A 16845-nucleotide genomic window follows, 5' to 3' on the forward strand; every position below is an offset into this window, starting at 1 on the left:
GCCAACTGCGAAGTGTGAGAAATCTAGTTTCTCTGCATCCTCATCAGTATTGGTATTGTAACTACTTTTTGTATTATTGTTTTTTCTTTTTAGTGAAATGTATCAAAATTTGGAAGACCTGTGTAACTCAGAGGGTCTATATTTTCCAAATGACCAATGCATGATGTTACACAATCTATTCAAAGTGTCAGATAAACCCCTGGATTTTAATGAAATAGAATAGGAATTAATTGATATTTTTTCAGGTTCCACATTGCAGCTAACCTTTAAGATATTACCATGTGAACCATGTGTTGAGTTTTGGTGTAGTATCAAAGAAAAATATCTACAATTATTTGAAAGCTAAAATATTGCTCCCTTTTCCAACTCTGTGAGGCCATATTTTCTTCATATACTTCAACCAAAACAGCATATTGAAACTGAATGCAGAAGTAGAAATGAGAATCCAGGTGTTTTCTATTAAGGTGTCTTCATGTTAGTTATTTTAATGGATGTATAGTGATATAATGATTTAAATTTACATTTATTTAATGGCTAATGATTTTGAATATCTTTAATATGCTTATTTACCATCAGTGCATCCTCTTCGGTGAAATGTCTGTTTATATCTTTTGCCCATTTTAAATCAGGTTGATTTATATTGTTGAGTTTTGAGAGTTCTTCAAGTATTCTAGTGTGTGTAGTTTGCAAAATTTCCCCCCCAGTATTTGGCTTGTCTTTTCATCCTCTTACCTGGCTCTTTTGCAAAGCAAAAGTTGTTAACTTTGACAAAGTGTAGTGTGTCAGTTTTTTTCTTGCATGGATCGTGCTTTTTGTTTCATGTCTCAGAAGTCTTCACCAAGTCATAGGTCTCAAGATTTTACCCGGATTTTTTCCCCTAAAAACTTTGTTTAAAATTTAAATCAGTGACCCAATTTGAGTTAATTTTTGTATGAGATAGGAAGCTTAGGTTGAGCTTTATTTTTTCGTATGGATATCTAATTCTGCAGCACCATCTGTTGAAATGACTCTTCCCCCATTGAATTGTTTTTGTATTTTGTCCTGGGTCGTGGGTCTATTTCTGGGTTCTCTGTTCTGTTTCATTGATCTATATGTCTGTCCTTTCATGAATAGCACACTGTCTTGATTATTATAGCTATATAAGTCTTAAACTGGGGTACAACTATTCCTCCACATTATTCTTTCTCAAACTTTTTTTAGCTTTTCTAGTTCCTTTGCTTTTCCATATAAATTTTAGAAAAATCTTGCCTATAGTGACAGAAATTTTTGCTGGGATTTTCTAAGAACTGTGTTTAACCTAGATAACTATTTATTTTTATTTTTTTTTTTAAGATTTTTTTTTTGGGGGGAAGGAGAACAGGACTTTATTGGGGAACAGTGTGTACTTCCAGGAGTTTTTTCCAAGTCAAGTTGTTGTCCTTTCATTCTTAGTTGTGGAGGGCGCCCCTCAACTCCAGGTCCAGTTGCTTATTGCTAGTTGCAGGGGGCGCAACCCACCATCCCTTGCGGGAGTCGAACCGGCAACCTTGTGGTTGAGAGGACGCGCTCCAACCAACTGAGCCATCTGGGAGCTCAGTGGCAGCTCATCTCAAGGTGCCGTGTTCAATCTTAGTAGCAGGGGGCAGAGCCCACCATCCTTTGCCAGAGTCACGGAGTTGAACCCGCAGCCTTGTGGTTGAGAGCCCACTGGCCCATGTGGGAGACAAACGGGTGTTAGGAGCACAGAGCTCCAACTGGCCGAGCCACCGGGCCATTCCCCTAGATATTAATTTTGGGAGAATTGGCATCTCTACTGTGTGGAATCCTCCCGTCCATGAATACCATAGGTGTCTCCATTTATTTACATCTTTTTTCGTTTCTTCGATCAGTGTTTTGTAGCTTTCAGCTCATTTTGTTAGATTTATACCTAAATATTTCTTTTTTTATTTGAGTAAATGTAAGTGGTGTGTTTTTAATTTTGGTTTCCTCATGTTTATTGCCAATATATAGAAATACAGTTGATTTTTGCATGTTGATATTATGGCTTAGGACCTGTGGAACTCAATAATTCTAGGTGTTTTTGTTTGTATTTTGTAGCTTCCTTGGGATTTTCTGCATAGACAATCATATAATCTCTAAATATGGACAGTTTTATTTCCTCCTTTCTGGTCTGTATACCTTTTATTTCCCTTACTTACTTTATTGAGCAGGCTATGAATTCCAGTGCTATATTGAATGAGTGGTGAGAGGACATCTTTGCCTTGTTCTTGATTTTTGAGGGAAAACATAGTCTTTCACCATTAAGAATGATGTTAGGTTTAGGTTTTTTGTAGATGTTCTTTATAAGTTGAGGAGGTTCACCTCTATTCCTAGTTTTCTGAGAGCTTTTCTCGTGAGTGGGTGTTAGCTTTTGTCAGATACTTTTCCTGCATCTGTTATCATGTGATTTTTTTTTTCTTCTTTAGCCTGTTCCTGCAGTGAATTATATTGGTTGGGTTTTTTTTTCACTTTTTAAAAATTGAGATATAATTAAGATATAACAGTAAATTAGTTTCAGGTGTATAACAAAATGCTTTGATATTTGTTTATATTGAACAGTGATCACCACAATAAGTCTAGTTAACACCCATTACCACACAGTTACAATTTTTTCTTGTGATGAGAACTTTTAAGATTTACTCTCTTGGCAACTTCCATATGTACAAAATAGTATTATTAACTGTAGTCACCACGCTGTACATTATATTCCCATGACTCATTTATTTTATAACTGGAAGTTTGTGCCTGTTGACCACCATCACCCATTTTGCCCACAACCCTGCCAACCTTTGCCTCTAGCAACTACCAGTTTGTTCTCTTTATTTGTGAGTTCATTTTTTTGTTTTGGGAATTTTAAAGAATTTTTAATTTAATGTAAAGTGAAATCATATTTCACATATAAGTGAAATCATACAGTATTTGTCTTTCTTTTTCTGACTTGTTTCAATTAGCATAATACCCTTATGTTCTATCCATGTTGTTGCAAATTGCAAGATTTCCTTTTTTTTTTCTTTACGGTCAGATAATATTTGTGTGTGTGTGTGTGTGTGTGTGTGTGTGTGTATGTATGTGTATGTGTGTGTGTATGATTTTCTTTATCATTTTGTCCATTGATGGACACTTAGGTTGCTTACATGTCTTGTCTATTGTAAATAATATGGGTTGATTTTAAAATATTGAGTAAGTTAAATCTTTGGAATAAACCTTGGTTCGTTATGGTGTGTAATTGCTTTTATATATTGCTGAGTTTTGCTAATATTTTAAGAACTTTTGCCTCTATACTCATGAAAGATATTGGTATGTAGTTTTCTTCTTTTGTAGTGACTGTGGTTTTGGAATCGGGATACTATTGGCTATGTAAAATGAGTTTGAAAGTGTTTCCTTCTTTTTTGTTTTGGGAAGAGATTGTGTATAATTGGTGTTAATTCTTTAAAGATTTGGTAGAAATCTCCAGTGAAACCATCCGGCCTTGGATATTTATTTTTCTGAGGGCTTTACATTATTAATAGTATTATTCAACGATATCGTTTTGTATGGATTAGTTTTGGTAGTTTGTACTTTTTAAGGAATTGTCCATTTCATTGAAGTTGTCAAATTGATATGTTGTTCATAGTATTCCCTTATTGCTTTGTATAGCTGCAAGATCTGTATGATAGCACCTATTCCATTTTTGGTATTGGTAATTTGTGTCTTTTTTTCTTTGTCGGTCTTGCTAGAACGTTGTCAGTTTGACTGACTGTCAAAGAACCAGCTTTTGTTTTCATTGAGTTTTCACTAGTATTGTTTTTCTGTATTCAATTTTACTGGGTGTTTTTTTTTTTCTTTATGCTTTCTTTTTATGTTTGTTCTCGCTTTATTTTGCTCTTCTAGTTTTTTGGAGAAAATAACTTAGATTATTGATTGAAAATGATTTCCCTTTTCTAATATGAGTATTTTGTGCTATATATTTCCCTTTCAGCACTGCTTTAACTGTGTGTCACAAATTTTGATATATTTTCATTTCAGTGTTTTTCATTTCAGTGTGTTTTTTTTTAAATTTCCCTCGAGACTTTCTCTTTGACCTTGGATCACTTAGAAATATGTTATTTAGTTTCCAAGTGTTTTGCATTACTATCTTTGTGTTATTTGTTAGTTTCATTACATTTTGGTCAGAGGACACAACTATGATTTTAATTCTTACAGATTTGTTGAGGATTGAGGTATGGCATAGGATATGGTAAATCTTGTAAATATTTCATGAGCACTTGTAAAGAATGTGTATTTTGCTGTTTTGGGTGGAATGTGCTATAAATGTCAATTTGATCCTGTTGCTTCATGGTGTTGCTGAGTTTTACTGATTTTCTGTCCTGTTCTATCAGTTAAGAGAGGAGTGTCAAAGTTGCCAGTTAAAACTGTGGATTGGATTTGTGTATTTTTCTTTTCATTTCTACCCATTTTGCTTCACATATTTTGCAGTTCTTTTGTTCTGAACATATACATTTAAGATTGCTATGCCTTCTTGGTGGATTGACTCTTATCATTATTTAATTTCCCACTCTGTTCCTGGTAATTTACTTTGCTTCAACGTCTATTTTATTAATATAGCCACTCCAGCTTTCTTTTGATTACTATTTCTATGGTGTATCATTTCTCATCCTTTTATTTTCAACCTACCAATATTGTTACATTTGAAGTGAATTTCTTGTCTGTAGATTGGTTTATTGATTTTGCTAATCTGTCTTTTTAAATTTGTGTTGTTGCCTCAGACCATTTACATTTAATGTAATTGTTGTTAGCATTTAAATCTGCTGTTTTGTTTTCTGTGTGACATCCCTGTTTTTTACTTTTTGTTTCCCTGTTTTGCTTTCCTGTGGACTACTTGAACATTTATTATTATTCTGCTTTACCTATAGTGCTTTCGTGTGCATTTCTTTGTATAGCTCTTTTATTGGTTACTCTAGGTTTTAGACATATATAACATCACATTTGATTAGTGTCAGCATTTTAGTTGTGCAAACGAAGGGTAGACATCTTACCTTCTTTATGTTCCTTTACCCTCCTTGTTTATAATATGTTTATCTTTAATACCTTCTTACATACATTGAGAAACAATCAGGTAATATAATTTTTGCTTCAACTTTTCAAGAGAAAAAGTGTATTGTGTTTTTCCATCTTTTTACTGTTTTTCAATCATTCTTCATTCCTACTATCCCAAGATTCATTCTTTTATCATTTTCTTTGTAAGGTCCTTGCCTTACTCCTTTGGGCACTACCCAGACAGGTTAGAATAGACATACACAATAATTTATAAATATGGTCTTCTCTGGTTCAAGGTGGGGGAAGTAGGAACCAATCTGTTGCCTGCTCAAGAGCAAAACTGCCCCCACTCTGGGAGGGATGGAATAAGAGTGAGTAGAATTGTCACAAAACTTTCCTACCATTTGAAGATGGCTGTACTTGATCAGACATTTGCTTATTTGCTTTAAAGCTTTGATTGTTTTCTTCAGTGCCTACAGAGTTGGTTCAGATAGCTCCTGGGGATTTTATTTATGTTTCTGTGAAAATGAGAGCTTGGAGCTTCCTAGTCCACCATTTTGCTGATGTCCAATAATGACTTTAAAGAAAAAAAATGTGAAATATATATAACATGAAACTTAACCATTTTGATTATTTCGTGTTATCCTTGCGCAGGGGCCATGTTAATCTTCTCTGTATTCCAATTTTAGTATATGTGCTGCCGAAGCGAGCACCTACAGTTCAGTGGTATTAAGTATATTCACATTATTGTGCAACCATATCAGTGATATTTTAATTACAAATTATTTGCCTTCTTTTGCATTTTTCATTCTATTTGACTTCTCTGTGGCATTTTATTCTGCTCTTAAATTCCTTCTAGAGTTATCTCAACTTTAATGATGGCTATTATATCTTCCTTCTCTACCTCTCTGACTGCTTATTGACCATTTTTCTTCTGCTTACCTTTCAGATGTTAATGTTTCCCAGGGTGCTAGTCTTGACTCTTTTTCCATTCTCTCTACCGTGTTTCCCCGAAAAGAAGACCTAGCTGGACCATCAGCTCTAATGCGTCTTTTGCGTGTTTCCCCGAAAAGAAGACCTAGCTGGACCATCAGCTCTAATGCGTCTTATTAGAGCTGATGGTCCAGCTAGTTCTTCTTTTCGGGGAAACACAGTAGATCAGTTCAGATTTTTATCTTCTTATACTTGCATTATCACAATATCCTCCTAATTGCCCCCATTTCTAGCTGTCTCTTTTTGTTCTAATTCATCAACTTTATCATTGCCAGACTTTGATAAAATAAAAACCAGTCATATGACTGTTCCCACCCCACCCAAATTCCTATGGTTCAAAATGGATATCAGAAGATAAATACCCAAATTCTTAGCCTGATATGTTATACTTTTACAGCAGTAACCCAGCTTTGTCTTATTCACCTCCTTCTCCCTCTCTGGGACCAGAGCATCTGTTCTCATTCTCTAAGTTCTCCTTGCCTTTTCTCTCTAAATTGCCTGGCCCTACCTCCATTTTATTCCTTGTAAATTCTGTTCTTAAAAATCAGCTCAAAAAAAAAAAAAAAAGAATCAGCTCAAATTACATCTCCTTTATGAAGCCCCAATTGATTAAACATTCTTTTCTCTGTTCATGTAGTACCTGCTTATAACACCGAGGATCTGTATTACTTACTGTTTCCACCTGCTAACCAATGAACTCTCAGATACAGGAAGTATTTTATTATTATTATTAATATTACTGTTTTCCTACAGAAGAGGAGGCAGATTTATAAATAAATAATTACAATATAACAAATATAATAATTCCTATAATAGGAAGCACATAGGCAGTCATTATTTTCTCAGGGTGTTGTGAAAAGCAGCAACAAAGTAAGTGACATTTGAAGCAGTCTGAATATAAGTAATGTTCACATTCCAGCTAGAGAAAAGAGCAAGTGCAAAGGCAGTGGGTTAGGGTGAGCGTGGCCTATTTGACATTACTACATAGATGCCAATGTTCCCTAGGACAGTTATAGTGCAAAAAAATTAATTATTCTAAATATTTAACAAAACATACAATGATGCCTGAGAGAGACTGATTGGAAAGTGCCGTTATAGGGCTATATGTGTGTAGAGAAAATGAGGGAGCATTGACATCTGTGTAGTAATGTCACACTGGTTAAACAGATTTTAATTGTTTTTAATATCAGACGTTGTTCAAATTCCCTGAGGAAATGCTGTTTTCATTTTTATATCTGCTTAATTTTGAGAAATTCCTTATCTCTTTATCTAGCAAAGAGATTTATACATATGCACAATATTTTCTCTAAGTGGTACGTTCTCTGTCTTCAAAAGTTTGACAGAGTTCTTTTAGTACCTAAGGTCAGCCTATTTTGGAAATAGTTTGGTTTTCAGAAGCCTTAGTTTTACTGCTGTAGTTTTAATGAGTTATTTGGTAGTTTCTCAAAAACTATGTCTATTTTTAGAATAGTAACCATTTAGATTTTGAAATCTTACTTAAAAATGAATGTTTTTTATACATAATGTATCTTCCTTTTCTAGTGTTGTTATATTCTCATACCTTATAACAAATGAATTATTACTAGTGGATATAATTCTAAATGATATTTTACGTAGGACTCTTATTTTTGTAATTCAAAACTATTCAGAGAGCTAAAGTTTGTAGCAGTGTTCAGCTGAATAGTTTCTCCTGCTTCTCCTTTTGCTTAAGCTCTGTTGTGAGACAACACAACTGATGTGTTTGCCCCTCCTAATACCAGCACTTCTTAAGAAATGTGAAATGTTCATTCTTTAGAGATTCTTGTAAAATGTTATACTTGGAATTATACCTGCCTTTGTGTGTTTATGTGAAATTACTTCTCTGATGTGACTAGCTTCTTTCAAACAATACCACTATGACTGGTCTGCTATCTTGTTCAATTATGAATAGCGAAGAATTCATTGTAATTCTTTGATATTGATTGGCTCCTCTCTTATATATTCTCTCCCCTACTTGTCTTAAATTGATGGTTAAGCTAAATGATGGACATGTTGTAAAAGTAGAGGGTAGCTTTCCTTCATGCCTAAATCTTAAAATTGCTGGAAGGCGTAGAGGACTGAGTACATGCTTTGGCTGTCATTCCTTGTGAATTGTGTTTGCTCTTGGAAGAATGTTAATTTGTGTTAAGATCTTGAGTTCTGGTACTGGAATATGGACTTTAGGAAGTTGGGAAGTCTTATTCTTTATTATTTCTAGAGAACTTCTGAGTGTTGAATAAAAGTCAGGATCTCTTGCCCCAGTTTATGGTTGGATATAGACATTCCTTGTGTGTGTAGCTCCTCCACTGCATTAACGTGGAGCCTGTGTCCCCCCTCCCCCACCCCACCGTCTTGAGTCCCCTTAGTCTGTTAGTATGTGCTTTAGATTATGCTAAAAGAATGCCTTCTTGCCCATTTTATTTCTCTGATAAAATGCATACAACTTTTACTTATGGTTTATACTGAAAAGCCATACCTCATCTCATGCTACTGTAAAACTACAGTGTATAGTGATATAGTGGAAGCAGCTAGTTTTCATTAACAAATGCATGATCAAATTCTGTGGTCAAGCATTGTCCCAACGTAAAAAAAAGAAAAAATCATAGGTGGGATTACTGCAGTGGGGAAGGGGAAGGGTATAACATTGTGATCTAAGACTTACTCTTAAGTTTTTATGATCACATCACTAAAATGTCTATTTATGTATGTCATTTTTATCAATAGTGAGACTAACTTATAGAACTTTCAAATGTCAGCTAGAGAAATAAAGGAAAGAGACTTCGCTCATTTAATTCTCACAAATCTATTACGAGTTATAGGTAGCTAATATCCTCATTTTACAAAAGAGAAAATTGAGGCTCAGAAAAGTTATGTGACTTGTCCTTCCAATTGTAACATACAAATATACTATTTTTTTTTCTCTTTAAAATGCTTTTACTTTATTTTTTCATGTTTGAATTATTGAGTCATCTGGAATTTGTTTTATTATTAAGCATGACTCAGAAATCTCCATAGTGCTGTCCAGTTATGTGAACATTTACTAAAGAGTGATGCTTTTTGTAAGCCCCATCTTGCCCCTGTTCTCACAATTGAATGAGCAGTAAGTTAGTTCTCTTGCCTTTTCACTGCAACAAGTCCTATAGCTCATGCATTGGTTAATGCTAGTTGGTGCAAAAGTAATTGTAATTTTTGCAGTTATTTTCAACCGTTTAAAACACAATTACTTTTGCACCAACCTAACATTTCAGTTCAGAGGCATTTATTGAGCTCTTTCTAGGTATTTCATTTAGGATGTTTCTAGTCACAAGAAATAGAAAATTCAGTGCAAATAGAGTTAAACCATAATGGAAATGTATTAAGAAAGCATAGGTTGAGCGGCTACAGAGTAGGTTAATTCAGTGGTTCAACAAACATCATCAGGGACCCAGGTTCCTTCCATCTTTTGGCTCTGTCATCCTCTGCCAACTTCCCTTGAGGCTGGCTGTAAGATGGCTGCTGTTGTTTAAGGTGTCACGTACATACACGGTAATTTCTCATGAAAGGAGGGACTGTGTCTTACCTGTATCCTTTCAAGAGAAGAAAATTTTTTCAGAAACCTTCCTGTAGGTTTTCCCTCACCTTTCACATACCAGGTTATTACCATTTTCCTGTTTTTAAGCTGAACACTAGCAAGAATCATGGGTTTTCACGTTTGCCTTGGATTAGATTAACCAGCCTCTTGGAGCTGGGGAAGGTCTCTCCCTCCTTGGAAGATCTTAGTCTCATGGAGGGAGGTGGGTGGCCTGAACAAAATCAAGGTTAAATTAGGGAGCTGGGAATAATTGTTGGGGTAGGCGAGCCAACAGTACCTGCTATGCTATGAATAAAATGTGATGCATGGTCCTGGGATTTAACTTGTTCAAGGTGCTTGAAATCTAGCTGCAAAGATTGAAGTAAAAAATAACTAATACAAAGGGAACTGTTAGTTTTAATAGGTAGTTTAGGGAAGGTTGTGCAGAAGAGGGAGTAATGTATATTAGAATACATTGGAGAAAAAGTAGGGAGCCAGAACACTGGGTTTGCGTCCCAGCCAGCGTACTTTCTAGGTATAATTAGAATGACTTGTGATTTTCTACTAATTTTTGAATAATAAACCTTTGGTTTAAAAATAGATGTTTATTCTCAGTTCTTAATTTCATTTTTAAGACATTGAGGATTTTTAAAATCATGTTTTTATCATGATCATGTTATATGTATTTTGATTCTTACACAGCTTACTAGCTAGCTGTGTGGCATTGGACAAGTCAGTTAATATTTCTCATTATTATTTGCCTTGGCTATAAAATAAGGTAAACAGGGTAATTTTTGAGGTTCTTTTCTAGCATTTAGTAATTTTTCTAAAAACTTATTTGAAGTAAGAGTGGAGGCAATTATTTTAAATATATTTACCAAAGAGAGCATGTGAGTAAAATTTAATATACATTTCCCTCTCTTTTTAAAGTTTTATTTGATATTAGAAAGTAATTTAAGTTAGTATAAATTTAGATGTTCTGAACCTTTTAGAACTGGAAAATGTCTCTGGAAGTAGATGTTTACTAGGAGCTCTTAAAATAATAGTTATTATGAAGTATAATAATATATTGAGGTTATCACATTATAACTACTTGGCATTTCCCAGACAACTTTAAGGTGTCAAAATTTGGTCTAACATTTTTGTTGTGTAGCTATTAGTACAATAGTCTACATGCCCCCATCCGCAAGGATGCTTTCCAAGACCCCTACTGGATGCCTGAAATTACAGATAGTACCGAACCTTATATATGTATTTTTTTTCCTATATATACATACACTTTACGGCTTCTCTTTGGCATATCAGAATTGTCAGCCTCACTACTCCTGCACTTTGGGGCCATTATTAAGTAAAATAAGGGTTAATTGAACATAAGCGCTGTGATACCATTACAGTTGATCTGGTAACTGAGATGGTTACTAAGTGACTGCAGGGTGGGTGGCATATAGGTACAGTGTGGATACGCTGGGCAAAGGGATGATTCACGTCCTGAGCAGAATGGAGCGGAATGGTGTGAGATTTCATCGTGCTACTCAGAGCAGCACACAATTTAAAACTTACGAATTTTTTTTTTTTTTAAGTTTTCCATATATTTTTGGACCAAGGTTTACCGTGAGTAACTGAAACCACAAATAAGGGGGTGAATACTGTACTTGCACTAATCTATAGTCTGTATGATTTTTTGGAGTGACACGATGCATTGAAACTTAATATCTAGTCTAAGAAAATTATTATTTCTTGAATAATGTAATGCCTTTGCTGTTGAGCATAAAAATCATTGGCTTATTATACATTTTATGCCATTTGTTCAGGTTATTGTTCAAGGCACTGTGGGAGAAAATGAGATAACTGTGGTTTCTGTCTTGAAGAACTTAAAATCTAGTCAAAAATTTTAAAAAATATTCATATTTAATTTACCGTCTCCTAGAAAATAGTGAATTTATTGGTTTGGTTTTTCAATTTAGAACAGACCAAGCATTAGCTGGTCTTTCTAAAAATTAAGTTCTCATGTAAAGGTTCACATCTCTTTTCTGTAAAAGAATTAACAGAAATAGTCAAATGGCTTATAAGACTCTAAGAAAATTATCTCAAGAAGAGATGAACTTCCTTTAGTGGAGAAGCTTTTTCTTCAGGTCTGCACAAACCTCTGAATTTTGAAAAGCCAGTATAGGATGTGTTGATCTCTTAAAGCAGTCAACAGTATGAGTATTGTTGGCTGTGTTCTCCATGGTCCATTTCTAACTCATACAATGATATATTTTAAAGCCTGTTTAAATTTGACTCTTCTTTTTGGTTTCTTAGGGGAATATTTTAAATATTCTTAAAGATCTGGGTGAATTACACCTGTGGCTTAACACAAGTAGAAAGTCTGTATGTCCTCCAGCTTTAATTTCTCCTTTTATGAACATGGCTATGTAAGTCTGCAGAAGGTGTACCTTCTTTTGCTGCTTCTGTTTTTATTCTTGGGCTCTGCTAGATAAATAAAATGAAGATTACTTGGATTTGTCTGAATGTTCCTCCCGTTCCTGCTACATGACAAGATATAATATAACCTGAATAGATGCATTCCCATTTCAACACTGATTGGTACACCTTCACATTGCCTGCACTTGCTTACATAATATTTAAATATTTGCTTAATAGTAAAAGTAAAAGCTCATGTTTGTTCTTTACTGATGGTTGCCTTATAAAGTACGTAAAGGAAAGAAAAACAACCCTTGTGAAAATCCAATGTTTTTATAATTAAAAATGTATCTAAATACAGAATTTATTTTATACTGAACTTCACATTTTAGGAGCTACTATTCAGTTACTTTGTAAAATATTTGTAGTCACAAATATAGGCCATTTGTTTTTGATGAGTGCCTATGAAATAAATGCAATAGTAAGGGAGAGTAAAGAGTAAAATTTTATGCTCTCATGAAGGGAAAAGGGCATGAGTTGAAATGAGTTGTAACCAGTCTGTGGTGATTTTGCTGCTCCTGTGTCTGGGAGAGTTAGGTGAAAAATCTATATATAAAATAAAAACAAATTTTTTCTTTGCCAGTATTCATGTAACCTTGTAGAAGGTGTTAAATGAATGCAAGCTGTATGAGAAAAGGCAAGTTAAATGTTGAAGGATGTGTTTTATTCTTAACTCATACAAAAGGACAGCGTTCATAGTGTGATCCAAAAACTAACTATTTGTTTGTTTATTTGTTTAGGATGGATTGGATGCTTTGGTATATGATTTGGATTTTCCTGCCTTAAGAAAAAACAAAAATATTGACAACTTTTTAAGCAGATGTAAGTAATTTTTGTGAAGGTTAACAGTAGACTGTATGTAACGAAATTTTGACTTCGATAATTCAAGCCCTTCTTTTTTCTCTCTGTCTACTTTTTGGTTATTTCATCAATAATTCCTAAATAAAATGAATAGGAAATGGGAAAGAAACTTTATTAATCTGTTTTGATGCCTATCACGGGAATCTAAAACTATAGTCTGCAGAGAAGGGATTGAAAAGTAAATGGCTAAAATAAATATGTTAAAATAAGCATATACATGCATGCACATTGAATTTCAATAATGTTATATTTATACTTATTTTTCTTTTATTAAAAAATTAGCTATTATATTTTAATACCTGCAGGTAAGAATAGATTACATATGAAAAGCCCTCCTGAAATAATGAGAATTTTTTTTTTCAGGAAAGCTGTTTTATATTTAAGTTTTACAGATGTTCTTTTCTAAAAACTCTGTTTTGGATTTTGATATTAGATATTGTCACTTAAAAATTTGATTAAAGAACTTATTAAAATAGTTTCAAACTTTTAATCTTGAAGATTTGATAATAAGATTTAGATCATATTTAGGTTGGGTTGGTTTTAGTATTATCTTTCAATTTTGGTTACATATGTTTTGTTAAAATGTTTTTATTTTTCTAAATAGTCAAATGTTTTTACTGTGTTGTAATTTCTTTTATCATTTCTACTCTGAAATCTTCCTCAGAATTTTACTTATCAATTTTATGTTTTTTTCAGTTTTCTGTTTTTTATAAAAATATTTATTCAGCCTTAATTTTATTTTGGAGTATGGTACCAGATCTGAATTGGGAACTTTTTAAGTATGAAAGTTTTCTTAATTTTTCACATCTTACTGAAACTGCACAAAATTTTATTACTGTTTACATTTGCTTATCTCCCTACTTAACGATATAACGAAAGAACACACACAAAAAAAGATGGAGAAACCTGACCATTTCTTATTTGATGGGAGGCAAAGAATAAGTGTTTGTTAGTACAAGGGGAGTATGTAATTTTATAGTTAGGATAGCAAGAATTGGAAAACATGATTGCTTAATCTGTTACTCCTTTTGCTATGCAACATTGCTGCTTTCATAATATTAAGTATATCTTTATATTACATTTTATAAATAGAAACATCAGTAGTCATAATAGAAATAAATAAAATAAAATGAAAATATAAGCTAAACTACACTTTTAACTGATAAGCCTGTGTAGTCTAGTCTAGTTTTTAAATTGGAGATAGTACAAAGGATGATAAAACAAAATTTTAGCAAGTCATGTGTAGTGTCAGGTAAAAACTGTGACCAAGGAAGGTTTACACCAGGATTGCAAAATTAATTTAAGGTTTAAAAATCAATTAGTGTAATTTACCATATTAGGATCCTAAAAAAGAAAATCCATATATCATTTCAGTAGATGCAGGAAAAGCATTTGATAAAATTCAGTATTCATTCTTGATTTAAAAATATATCTCTGTAAACTAGGAATTGAAGGAAACTCCCTTACCTTGATAAAGAGAATCTACAAAAAACCTACAGTTCAGTTTGTATGTAGTTGTGTATGAGTAAATACTTTTCCTTTAAGATTGGGAAAAGGCAATCATCTCTCAGCATTTTCATTCAACATTGTCCTGGAAGTTTTAGTGCAATTAGGTAAAATAAAGAAAAAAATCATATAGATTCAAAAGGAAGAATAAAATTTTATTGAAAATCCTCAAGATTCTGCAAAAACAGTTTCAAGAACTAATTAAGTTCAGCACGGTTCCAATGTTCATTGATTAGACTGTTCAGTATTATTAGGTTGGTGCAAAAGTAATTGCAGTTTTTGCAATTATTTTTAACCTTTTAAGCCGCAGTTACTTTGGCACCAACATAATAAAATGTTCGAGTCCCCAAATTAATTGATTTATAGAGTCCATGTATTCTCAGAACCTAAGCAGGCTTTTTTAAAAATAAAATGACCAGCAATTCTAAAATTCATATGGAAATTTGAAAGATCTGGATAGCCAAACAATTTTTGAAAGTAAGAGCAAAGTTGGAGGACTAACACTACGGATTTCAAGATCAAGACAGTATAAAATTAATGAAAGACTAAATTCATAAATAAATGGGACAAAATAGAGGCCAGAAATAGACCAATATATGGTCAATTGATTTTTCAATATTCAGCCTTACTTTACACTATATACAAAAATTAATCATAAACCTAAACAATAAGAGTGTAAACTATATAACACTTCCAGAAGAAAGTATAGAAAATAATTATGACTGGTTAGGCAAGGATTTCTTAGATGGAACAGAAATAACACAAATTATTGTATTAAAGTAAAGATAGATTAGACTTCATCAAAATTCAAAACCTTTTCTATTTAGGAGGCACTGCTAAGAAAATGGGAAGGTGAGCCACAGACGAGGAGAAAATAGTTGCAAAACATGAAAGGGAAAAGAATAGTATTTTCAACAAATGGAACTCAGACATCTATATGCAAAAGAATGAAATTCTACTTCGCACTATGTACAAAATTAATTCAGACTGTAAGATCTCAAATTTCAAATCTAAAAAAATCTTCATGACCTTGATTAAACAGTTGTTTCTTAGATATAATACCTAAAGTACAGCCAACAAAAGACACATAAGTAAATTAAAATCATCAAAATTAAAAGCTTTTGTGCTTCAAAGGACACCATCAAGAAAGTGAAAAGACAACCTACAGAATAGGAGAAAATATTAGCAAATCATATACCTGATAATGGATTGGTATCTGGAATATATAAAGAAGTGTTACAACTCAAAAAAGAAAAAGACAACTCAATTTTAAAAATGAGCAAAGGATTTGAATAGATATTTCTCCAAAGAAGATATGCAAGTGACCAATAAGCACATGAAAGCTGCTCAACATTATTAGTCATTAGGAGGTTGCAAATTATGGCTGCAGTGAGATACCAGTATACATCTATTAGAATAACTAAAAATTTAAAAACTGACAAAATCAAGTATACATATATAGAAATGTGGAGCACCTGAACTCTAACACATTTCTAGTTGGTTTGTAAGATAGTAATTAAGGCATTTTGGAAAACAGCTTGCATTTTTCTTATAGTAATACATGCATTTAGTATATTACTCAGGTATTTATTCCTAGGTATTTATCCAAGAGAAATAAAAGTATGTGTCCACATAAAGACCTGTATGAGAATGCTTAAGGCAGTTTTATTTATAATTGCTATAAACTGGAAGCAACCCAAATGCCCATCAGTTGATAAATGGATAAACAAATTGTGGTATATCTACATAATGAAATACTCAACAGTGAAAATGAGTAACTAACTGATACTTACAATAACTGATACATCTCAAAAGCATTGTGGTTAAGTGAAAAAAGCCAGGCACAAAAGGGTACGTAATGTATGATTCCATTTACATGACATAACGTTTTCCTCCAACTCCTGAAGTTGTGTTAATGTAATATTTCAAAGTAATATATTTTCACAAGATGGTATTTTACATACTGCTGAAATTCATACATAAGGATATTTATAGCTTTTATTAGTGAGTTCATCAATATTATTTTACTAAAGGTAGATGTTTTGTTTTGAATTGCTTTTTGCTAACAGATATTATTAAATGTAGTGATCTAAGAATACGCCTGGAATATGGGATAAAATCTTTCTGTTTAGTATGTACTAAGTCTCACTAAAGTATATAGCAGCTTTAAAGTATAGCAACTTGAAATATTTTAAACTTCAGGTCTAACTATATTACACGCTGTTAATTTTCATTTGTTTGGGTTGAATAATGTGTGGTGACTGAAGGGGAAAAGAGAATCTGTGACCATTTGACTGAATACTATTTAGTTAAATAGGAAGATTTGTTGTTCTGAACTCTGGTGTGTGGAATCTAAATAACGAGGACTCCAAAGAAAAGGTTTATCAGCCTCATGTAAGTGATAAAGATTTTAAGGTGAA

At 33.0% G+C, this 16845-nt stretch overlaps 1 protein-coding gene and 1 non-coding gene across 5 annotated transcripts in view; one reads left to right on the forward strand and one right to left on the reverse strand.

Annotated features, from left to right (window-relative positions):
- ROCK1 (Rho associated coiled-coil containing protein kinase 1) overlaps positions 1-16845 on the forward strand; it is a 142554-nt gene that overhangs the window by 26197 nt on the left and 99512 nt on the right. For all 4 annotated transcript variants that reach the window (XR_002138132.2, XM_019741229.2, XM_019741232.2 and 1 more), the window contains exon 2: positions 12799-12880. Coding sequence is in view for 3 of the 4 variants with exons in the window: in XM_019741229.2 (XP_019596788.1) it covers positions 12799-12880 (82 nt within the window). In the remaining variant the exon portion in view is untranslated. The remainder of the gene's footprint in view (positions 1-12798; positions 12881-16845) is intronic.
- On the reverse strand, positions 5645-5747 carry LOC141567058 (U6 spliceosomal RNA). The gene has a single exon (XR_012489454.1). It is a non-coding gene; the product is annotated as a U6 spliceosomal RNA (small nuclear RNA).

The sequence above is a fragment of the Rhinolophus sinicus genome, linkage group LG09 (genome assembly GCF_036562045.2).
Source record: "Rhinolophus sinicus isolate RSC01 linkage group LG09, ASM3656204v1, whole genome shotgun sequence".
Classification (NCBI taxonomy): Eukaryota; Metazoa; Chordata; class Mammalia; order Chiroptera; family Rhinolophidae; genus Rhinolophus; species Rhinolophus sinicus.